Source organism: Chaetura pelagica, unplaced genomic scaffold (assembly GCF_000747805.2).
Source record: "Chaetura pelagica isolate M959 unplaced genomic scaffold, ChaPel_1.0 scaffold263, whole genome shotgun sequence".
Classification (NCBI taxonomy): domain Eukaryota; kingdom Metazoa; phylum Chordata; class Aves; order Apodiformes; family Apodidae; genus Chaetura; species Chaetura pelagica.
The window spans coordinates 749,781-760,597 of NW_009952797.1; the positions used below are offsets into that span (position 1 = coordinate 749,781).

General features: G+C 38.4%; 1 protein-coding gene across 2 annotated transcripts in view; it reads left to right on the forward strand.

The window, feature by feature from the left end:
- The first annotated feature begins 7,746 nt into the window (after window positions 1–7,746).
- Window positions 7,747–10,817, forward strand: part of NIPA2 (non imprinted in Prader-Willi/Angelman syndrome 2) — a 5,441-nt gene continuing 2,370 nt past the window's right edge. The window contains exons 1-3 of one of the 2 annotated variants that reach the window (XM_009994826.1): window positions 7,747–7,885; window positions 9,564–9,620; window positions 10,374–10,464. In XM_009994826.1, the coding sequence (XP_009993128.1) occupies window positions 7,747–7,885; window positions 9,564–9,620; window positions 10,374–10,464 (287 nt within the window). The remainder of the gene's footprint in view (window positions 7,886–9,563; window positions 9,621–10,373; window positions 10,465–10,817) is intronic. The other variant, XM_009994827.1, reaches the window with a different exon arrangement.

The following is a 10,817-nucleotide window of genomic DNA, read 5'->3' on the forward strand; positions in this document are numbered from 1 at the left end:
CCTCCCTTCCTCCCTTCCTTCCTCCCTTCCTCCCTTCCTTCCTCCCTTCCTTCCTTCCTCCCTTCCTCCCTTCCTTCCTCCCTCCCTTCCTTCCTTCTTTCCTCCCTTCCCGGGCTTCCTTCCCCGCCTCCGCTCCCTCCCCTGGGTTGCGCCAGGACAAAACCTTCGCCCCGTGGGTTTCTCCGTAAGAAGAAACTTGCCGTGGTTGAGGCTCAGAAGCCTCATACATACAGAAGCCTCAGACATACGTCTGACTCTGTTAGGTTCTGGAACTGGGCAGCGGTGGCAGGTGACAGCTAGTTCTGCCGGAGCTTCCGAGCTGTGGTGCTTGGTAATGGAGCCGGCGTGTTGTTCATCAGGGGGCGAAACTGGTTGGGTTTCGGTTTGGCTCAGAATTTGAGTTTAGCTGAGGTCTTTTTCCGGGTTGTGCGGTTTGGTTCCAGCTCCACTTCCAGCTGAACTCCAGAACCCTGGAAGGGCGTTAGTTTGAGGGGGAAGACAGCAGTTTTAGTGTTGCACTGTGTGTAGTTCAGAGTGATGGTTTGTGTTCATTCTGATGCCGTGAAGATACAGGCTGGGTCTGGCTCTTTAATACCTGACTTTTTCTCCAGTCTCTCTTCTTTTTCAAGCAGTCAACTTGCTCTGTTTTTCCAGCAATATATTTAAAATTATTTTTAGATAAAACCTAATATTTAAGGCATCATGGCTTTTTGTGAATGCTTTTAGTGTGCCTCATTGTATATGTTTTTTCCACTGAAAGTTAATAGATTTTTTGGTAGGAAATTATTGCATAAGTTTTCATCAGTATAATTGTGTTTAGAACTCAGTGTCACTCTAATTCTGCTTTTGTTAAAATTATTAATTCTCAGGATAAAATCCCAACAAAAAGGAGACAGGTTATAACAGATTACCAGTCATGTCAAAGAAGTAACAGTGACTAATGTCTAGATTGGACTTTAATTTATTGGATCACCTTAAGTCCAAAGTTGCCTTAAATGCCTGAGGTAGAACTTCAGTGAACCTCTGCTGGTGACTCATCCTGTTGAGAGTGGAGCTAGTTTACTGGGTACAGCAAAGATGAAGCAAGTCATATCCTCTGCTCTTGAGCCTACTTTGATAAACTGCCAGAAAATATTCAATACAGTATCAGCTGTAAAACACCACTTGTAGTTTACCTTCAGTTAAGAAATAGCACTCTGTTTTAGTGAAGATAGTTTTTAGTTTTATGTGGAACTGAATGTCATTCTTTGCACAGCAGAGAATTAACTGCATATAACAAATACAAAGAATAAGGTGTACAGAGATTTTCAGTGTATGGCATTTTTCTTGTTTTATACCAGTTTCCTAAAATTGAATGTGTGCTGCTTTTTTTTTTTTTAATTAATATAAATCTGCTCTAAAGTGTAAGTTTCCTCACAGTTTCACTAAAACTTCAAAATGGGCAACTTTAGAACTGCTAACTTGTTCCTTTCTGAGTACTTGTGCCCTTAACATTATATATATGCAGGCATATAACATTATAAAGAAACTAGATGCTGTTTTTATGTTGTCTGTGTGATATGTCAATAATTGTGTGTGTAAGTTTGCACACCCATTTAACTTTGTCAGAGCTGGGAAATGATATCTGTAGTGGGGCAGATTTACAGTACAATATTGAAGGTACCCTGTCCTAAGTAACGTGTATGGAATCTTTGGTTACCTTTGTGTGCATCTTGGCCTTTTAAAGATCCATGTAACTAAGTTTTGAAACTTAATGCTGTGTTTTATCTGTCCTTTCAATTTTTTCTCTGTAGTTGTGTTTGAAAAAAAAATGCGTTCATGAGTGGACAGAGCATGACTGAGGAAGGCTTGGACTAAAGAGTTAGCTGTATTTGGGGGATTTTAGTAATCCCTTACTGGGAATATTTCTGTATTCGTACTCCCTGCTGCCAAAAGGTTCTGTATATAAAACATCCTCTGAAAACTCACCATACCAAAGTCAATAATTAAAACTTTGTATTAAAGTTAAATCACAGAACAAAACTGAAAGGATGAGGTTAGTATTTCAGTTCAGCTTTAGCATGTTATCTTCTAAAAAATAACATCGCTCACAGGTCTGGTTAGTGAAGTGAAAAGCAAAAGGATGAAGTAACTGTAAAGGTGAGAAATACATAAGGAAGATCAAATTTAAAATCACACTACTTAGTTATTCAAGTGTTTTTAAGACAAAGATCCTGTCCCTTTTTAAAACATAGATGAGACAATATACAGTCTTGTGTGTCATACATGAAAATTATATAAACTTGAAATTATTAATATTATTTTTAGATGAGTCCTTAAAATGCCAATTAACATTATTTTTAACTTGTATTTTAGAAGCCTAACATTGAAATATTTAAGGCGTGAATGCCTCTGGATTTTGGAACAAAATTGGTATGTATGATAAGCCTTTGAAAGACTCACCACTGAACATTTGCATTTTTGTTGTTAGCAAGTGTTCCTGTTTCATGTGATTTTTGTGTCTGTGGAAGGGAAGAAGGGAACAGAAAATAGTCCATGTGACACTTAATAGCAATGTGTATTTGTTAAAATCAGCTTGTTGTTTCAAGTCCTTTTTTCTTCCATGAAAAGCTTGATGGCTAGGAGGGCATTAAATAAATAGGTGTTTTGCTTCAATGTTAGAAGCATAAAACTTCTCATGAAGCTCTTGTAAACAAGCAGAACTGAGAATAAAATGCCACAGTACAGTGCCAAAGGTGCTGAATGGCTACACCTGGAGAAACTATTGCTAACCTATTGTCAAAACAGACCTTTGTTTAACAATTTTTCAGTATGAGTCATGTCTGAATCTTTTGCTGTTTAGGGTTCATGTTTGGCTGAAAAGAGAGAGAAAAATTAATGATGTTGAGCAGGGAAGAGTTGCCAGTATGTAAACACAGATTAATAGTTTCAGGAAACATTTCTGAAAAAAAAGGCATGTTTTTAATAGGAATAAATAAATGAAAGTTATTGCACCCAGACAGGAATAATTTGCTACAGAAATACATTCTAGAGAACAGCAGTTTTGTAGACAAGAACTGAGAGGTTATACTAGTAGAGAAGTTGAAGATGAATCAACAGTAGATGATTGCTCCGGAAGGACTAAGGAAAGAACCTGTTCTGGATTGTATGAAGTGTAGTCTTGGACTGTATTGCAAAAGTAATAATAACTCATCTAAAATAATTAGCTTTAGAAGTTGCACTTTAAAAAAAGAAGTGGGCTATTGGGAAAGGACCCAGAGGGCAGCACAGCAGCAAGCACCAAGGATGCAGTTAACTTTCAGAGTGGTGTTAAGGTGCGGGTGCAAAGATAAAGGGAGTTGTATCTTTTCCAAGTCCAGAATGGACAAACAGAAAAGTCTTTCATAGTGGAAGTGAAGATCTAGATGAAAGTCACTAGGTAGTCAGAGTTCCTAACAGCATCAAAGCATAGCTGTGGTGTTTGGGAAGTTTCCTTCGTAACTCTTTCCTGGGAGAAGCTTGGCAGAATTGTATGTAAAGAGGAGCAGCAGTGAATGATGCTGTACATGGCAAAGGGTTAATGTAAATAGCTTGTTAAGGTTCTTTTTTGCTTAGTGGCATCATCCTGTTCACAGTTGAGATAAGTTTTTAGACAAGAAAATAATCAGTTTTGGCATTTAAATATTTTAAGATATATTTAGATTACTTCTAGGGGAAAAGACTATCTACTGAAGTCTTAGGGGCTGGTGGTGAGGTAGGCAAAGTTGGAACAATTGACTATATTTGGTTTTACCAACGATAATTATTGTGTCCATACAACATACAGGTTGAGAAAGTGCTACTAATTTTCTTTGGCTGATAACTCCTTCATCCTTCCTTATGCTTATCTGCTTGTAAAATATAAATTCAGCTCAGGATGCCACTTTTAGTATTTCTAAATATTTACAGAGCTTCCTTGTTACAATGAATATATAACATCTTTTGAATGTTGTGCCTTTGTTGTTCTTGGGAGAAAATTACATTTGAGCAGAGAGAAAGTGTTACCTAGTGGTTTAGACCAGAGTCTGTATCTTGCCAACATTTGTGATACTTCTCTGTTACACCTTAAAAACAAGCAAACAAACTTTGTGGCTAATCTGGTTGTGATTTATTTATGTCTCACTGTTTTTTCCAAAAATTTTTTCTCTGTCTCTCCCTGTCTGATAACCTTCAGACTCAGTGTTCATTCCCTGTCTTGTCTGTCATTGCACTGTTGCACACCAAGGGTTATGACTCATAATTGTAGAAGATCCACAGACAGTTTATAAATGGGTGATTCTTTGAGGCATTTTAAATGTTGTAGCTTCTATGGATAGGAAAGTCTCATACCCTCATTACATCTCTGAAATCAGAGTAGCAACCTGATATTTTTCCATGAACCTGATAGTCTTTGATGAATGAAATACTCTGTTAAAATCAGCTGTGAACTTGATTAAAGAACCTTTACAGAACTACACCAAATAAAATTAAAACCACTACTGGCTTGTTTTAGCTTACACATTTTCTGGCTTTTCTCCTGTACATAACATGGTTGGTTGTGTCCCTGGCTGCTGGAATAGGACAGTTTGGATATGTCCCAAACCTGAAACATGACAGGACTACTTATTCCAGAAAATGCTTATTTAACAATATTTTCTTAATTCCAAATATAATATTTTTTCTTGGTGCTATTTATGAGGACAAGTTAGTTCCTCTTTTGTGAAGCCTTAGTGTTAGAATTAAACTAATAATTTCCTGGAGTGTAAAACTTCCTCTTCCTGCTATTGCTTTAGCTTTGCAGCTATGCATGCCAGGTCTACACATGCAAATCACATCTGCACTGTATGCAAAGTGAACTAAATCTCTTCAGAGAGAAGCTGTGTTGACCACGACTGTGTGGCAGAAATGATCAGCAAATGTAGACACCTGTATAAACCTTAGATGGAAGTAAGGCTGTTCCAGCTCAAACAGGAATATCACTGTCTGTGTGGAAGAATAAACTTAGCAAGAGCAGCTAGAGTTAATTTAAGTGAAGAAGGAGTTAATTTATGTGAAGAAGCAGTTAAGATTTGAGTCATTTACAAGATTCATAAGCTGGTTGACAAGGAATCAAAAACTCATTAATTAATTTGGGTCATGGGGGAGAGTAGTACAAGTTTTGAAGTGTAGCATCCTTAGGGTGTTTTTTAAGTCTAAAGTCAGAAAATTATCTGTTAGCTTGAAAATTTTCCTCTTTCTTCTACAAACAAATTCCTCCTCTGATGCAAAGAAAAGCAGCCCGTGCTTCTCCCCTGTCTCTGAAATGCAGTGGGTGGAGGATGTCAGGATGGGACTAAATTATTCTCTTTACCTTTCTGACAGACATATTTCTGTATAGATGAAGCTATGCAAGCCAGGGAGAGAAAAAAAAAAAACACGGTTTTGCTGGTATGGTGAGTTCTGTTTAAGTGAAAATGCTCCCATCAGTAATAACACCTAGAGTAGCAGCTGTTGAGAACACTGGTAGGGTCATAAAGCTCAGCAGAAGAAGCCCCCCTTAACCCGGTGATGCTGTCTGTACCACTCTCAACGTTTTATTACCAGGGCTAGAACAGTATTCCTGACTTGATTACCTGAAAAGTGTGGCTTATGACTGCCAGAAAAGATCGTAGGAAGAGCAGTCACAGAAGTCTCTTGATGTCTTTTCCTTGCATTAAAAAATGCCTTTGTTATTCAGGGAACTGAAAGTCTTGCTTTGAATTCAGGGAAATACTTGATGCAATTAATGAAGTGGCTTGTTCTGGTCTGTCTCCTACTAGTAATTTGTCTTTCTTGGGTTTGTTTGGTAGGTGATTTTTTTTATCATGCAAGAATCTCCTTAAATGTATTTTTAAAATTTACTAGAAAGTGAAAGCAGACTCTTGTTAATTTACTTATTTTTTCCTACAAAATAAGGTATTACAAATAATTATGGAAGAATTATGGGAAGAGGAGAATTTTGAACTGTGGATCTTGCAGCATTGAATAGTGCCATATTGAGTGCTTATAAAATGGGAATGTTTTCCTATACTTTTTCATAGCCTGAGTGCCAGGAAGAGGTTCTGTGTTCAGTTTGAATGTGAGCCTACCTGAAGCTCTCTGTGAGGTTTACTGTAGCAAATTAAATCAAAGTTGGAAGCAAAAAACTACAGGGAAAGGTAGTATTGGAAGAAAATATAATTTCAAGAAACAGGTGCAATAACCAGAACTGTAACCTGGCATGGAGACCAGAATATGATTTTATCTATTCCTAAACTATCAGTGGGTGTATCCATCTCTGCCTGGGCATGAATGAGACTGTTACTGCAGTGCCTTGACACCAGCATTGTGCTCCTGCCTGGGGAAGCTGCTGCTGTATCTCAACATGAAAGCTGTGGAATTGAGATTGCAATAAGCACTGAAGTGGAAACATTTTATTCCATCTTCTTCTTTTCCCCCCTTTACTTGTAAATCAAAAGCTTGTTAATGCAACTGAAGTCATATGCCATGTTTCTGAGTATCTGGAAAATCATTACTTGGGGAACCAAATGCTAGTCTTGGCACATACATGATTGGTGTTCCCAGTAAACAATTCATTTTTTTAACCTATAGGTGTTTTTTGTCATTTAGAACAGTTCTCTGTACTGTCATATTGTTGCCTTGAAATCAAAGCCTAAAAATAGTTTTAGTTTTCCTTTCTACTATAAGGAGGTTAATCACCTTAAATGTACTTTGAGCTTTTTTTGCAGTTAAAAAATTATTTACGGCGATACCTTAAATTCAAAACTTTGTGTGTTAGATGGAATCTGGGCTGTCTTCATTGCAACATGTAAGAGGAGATGTACTGAAAAAAGATTTATTTTTAAGCTAGAGTTTGAGCATATGAAATCTTGATTTCTAGTGTAAAAATCAGTATTTTCTACTAAGCTGTTGAGTCTTAGTAAGATGATGAAAGCCTTTCAACTGTAAACCCCAATTGTTCTTGTAGCTGAGCTGAAAAAATGCTTTGCACAGGTATGGGAAACTTGCAAAATTAATTGAGAAAAAGATGCCTTATTTCTTTTCCAAATTTCCCTGTTTGATAGACAGTAAGTGCACGTGCATACCTCTCAAGATTGTTTGTGTTTGGGAAGTTACTATATGATTAAACACCCATTCTGATCTCTTTCATTTTTCTAGTGAGTTTATTTGAAAGAAATGCTGTGGCTGTTCTCAAGCGCTCTTATAAACTGATTTCAACATAATTGTTTGATCAGTATTGTCAGTTACATGGTATGTTGGACTTAGATCTGTGTACTTAATGAAAAGAAAAATATATCACACATCTTCAAGCTTTCCCTAATGTTTTTCAAAGAACTTTTATTTCCTTGGATTTCAGTTTTTTATATGCCAGGTCAGAATCCCTTTCCTCTCTGTGTTCAGACTTGTTGATCACTCATTCATGGCTCAAGCTTACTTGAGCTCGAGAGATTGCTTTTTGTGGTTGTTTTTTGGGGGGTTGTGGGGTTTTTTTGTTTGTTTGTTCGTTTGTTTGTTCCTTCTTTTTTTGGTTGGTTTTTTTTTTAACACTCATAGCAGAGACAGGAGAACCAGTCACATGAGCTGTTGAGGATTTTCTTACACAATGTAATTCTGCCAGTTTAATTCTGATGTGTTTATTTTGCTCAGGTTTCAGCGTTGCATTGTCTTGCCTGGAGTAACAGAAGTTCTGCTGTTCATTGATCCATGTGACAGTCTTTAGTAGTTTACGAGATGAGCCAAACTCGTGGGAGATATGACTTCTGCATTGGCCTGGTGTTGGCTATGAGTTCCAGCATCTTCATTGGAGGAAGTTTCATCCTGAAAAAGAAAGGCCTTCTCCGGTTAGCTAGGAAAGGCTCCATGAGAGCAGGTAAATACATGTTTAAGAAATTTGCCAATATTTCAGTTTTTCTGCTTAACAAAAGGTTACTAAACTTAAGGTCTTGTTTCGACTTTTGTTGTTTGTTGCAGGTGTATGAGACCTAAAACCTATGGCTGATATGTTTTTTTTCTCTGCTGTCAGATACATCTAACACCATGTGTGATACATACTATTTAAGTTGCATGTAATGCCCTCTAGGGACATGTTTTGAAGGATTCCTTTGCATGTCAGTTAAGTTTAAGTTTTGCTTGCCAAGTGAACTTAACTATATCTGTGCTCCTGAACGAGTTAATTTAGGAGAATGTTAGCTGCGTTTGAGTGTCAGGAGATTCTTGTAGAAAACTAAAAGCCACATGTAATAATTGTGTGCAATGACTAGGGTCCCTTGAGGGTCCATACTGGAAGCAATACTGTTTAGTATCCTCGTTAGTAATACAGGCAGTGGGGTTGTGTGCAGCCTCAGTGACTTTGAGAATGACACTGAGTTTATGCACTAGAGGGGAGGGATGCTATCCAGAGGCACCTTGACAGGCTTGAGGAATGGGCCCATGCCAGCCACATGAAGTTCAACAAGGCCAAGTTCAAGGCCTTGCTTAAGGGTTGTGGCAATCCCTGGTATCAATGCAGACTTGGGGGATCAAGGGATTGAGAGCAGCCTTGAGAAATACCTGGGGGCTAGTGGTGGGTGACAAATTGGTTGTGAGCTGGCAATGTGCACTAGCAGCCGAGAAAGCCAACCAGGCTGCATCAAAAGCAGCACGGCCAGCAGGGCCAGGGAGGTGATTCTTTCCCTCTACTGTGCTCTTGTCAGACGCCACCTGGAGCACTGTGCCCAGTTCTGGAGTCCCCAACACAGGAAGGACATGGAGCTGTTGGATCAAGTCCAGAGGAGGGCCATGAAGATGGTCAGAGGCCTGTCCTATGAGGCAAGGCTGAGAGAGCTGGAGTTCAGTCTGGAGAAGAGAAGGCTCCAGGGGGTCCTTGTTGTGGCCTTTCAGTACATAAAGGGGGCTTAAAATAAAGGTAGAGACTTTTCTTTACCAGGGCCTGTAGTGACAGGACAAGCAGTAATGGTTTTAAACTGAAAGAGAATAGATTTGGATAGGATGGTTGCAGCATCCTCGGATGATTCGGAAGGTTGAATCTGAATATTTTTAATTCAGTACCTGTCATCTCTGCTTCTAAAATATGGTTGATATTGAGATACGTAATTCATGCTCCCTGGTTTGGAATAGGAAAGTGTGACTACATTTCACACATTTCTACATGTAATCAACCACAGAAATCAGGCACAATTTCCACAGAGTAGCATTCTTTAAAGAGACACACAACTTGGCTTTTCATGTCATTACAGTGACTTGAAAAAAACTCTTTTCAGGATAATGCCGATATGGTCAGCAGTGCCATTTCTAATACAAAAGAAATGAAATCGTTTTCAAAGTAATCTCTAGGAAGCATATGCACATCAGAAACTGCAGATCCTTAGATTTCAAACGCTGTCACTATAAAGCCTAAGTATCAAAAGGCTGCCCATATATTTTAAGGGCATAGGCTGCAAAAACTATTTCATGGTATGGCAACGGGGCTTACTGTCATGCTGTGGCAGCGATGGGGTTACTGCTTGTCAGTGGATGTTTTTAATGGAGCAGCAAACTTTCCATTTTAGGTCAAGGTGGTCATGCATACCTTAAGGAGTGGTTGTGGTGGGCTGGACTTCTTTCAAGTAAGTATAAAAAATATAATCTGTGTTACATCATGTAGGTAAACAACTATACCACAGATGGCAGCAATGGTTAGGAAAAACGGAGCAAGATGCAGATTCCACAATATATGCTAACACTGTCTGGTGATTTGATAGGTGCAGCTCTAATGATTTTAATACATCTCTCTCATGTCAGACATTTTTTCATTAACTGCCCTCTTAGGGTGGTGGAATTAGGCCCAAAGGTTGGTCTTCTTGTATCTGTTCACTAACATATGCATTCTGGGTTTTGTTTTAGCAGAGAAGTGTGTAGATATACAGGATTATTTAGAGGGAAGCAGATTTTGGGATGGTGTCTGTTTTCTGAACTTTCTTTTCATTGCTTAAACTCTCAACTTACTGGCTGTGTTCAGGTAACCATGACTTAATGTATGCATTGCCCTGTATCCTGCTATTGCAGCTTTCTCTGTGAAGAAGTCCATGAGTCAAGTTGGCAGGCTGGGGAGCTAGAACATAGACACCAAAATAAAATGCCTTCTAATTTGGCTAAATTCATTTTAATACCCATTACAGTTCCCCAGCCTTTTCTTATATAAGAGCAGGGGAGTGGGGGGATATGTTCTGCTAGTAGCTGAACGCCATAATTAGTATTTTCCATTGTTGCCTTACTGCATGTTTGTGTCTACAAGAACACTTGCACTGTTTCACAAGTTTGTTGGAAGACTGTCTTAACTTTTTTTAACAATAATAATAATTATTATTATTACTCTGCAGTGGGAGCTGGCGAAGTAGCTAACTTTGCTGCCTATGCTTTTGCACCAGCTACATTAGTGACTCCTTTAGGAGCTCTCAGTGTTCTTGTAAGGTAAGAAACAGTAACAGAAAGCTGTGTGATTTCAGAGAAGTCAAACATTTATTTAGAAATACATCACTGAGATATGCTGTGATAAATGTGGTTTGTTCTTAACAATGGAGTGCTTATAAACATCAGGAGGAGTAACTTCAGTTGCTCCAATTGTGAAGTGCTGTAAAAGGGCTCTAGCAATGCATCTACACCTAGATCTTTGAAAAGCTGTAATTCTCTGCATTTTAAAAACATGTTGTATACCACAGAGCAGTATTTTAATTCCTGAGTTAAGATTTTTGTCTTTTAAAAATTATTTTTACAAGTGCTTAGGTGCAGAGGTTTCTGTAAGGCAGCTTAAAAAGCGGTTCATG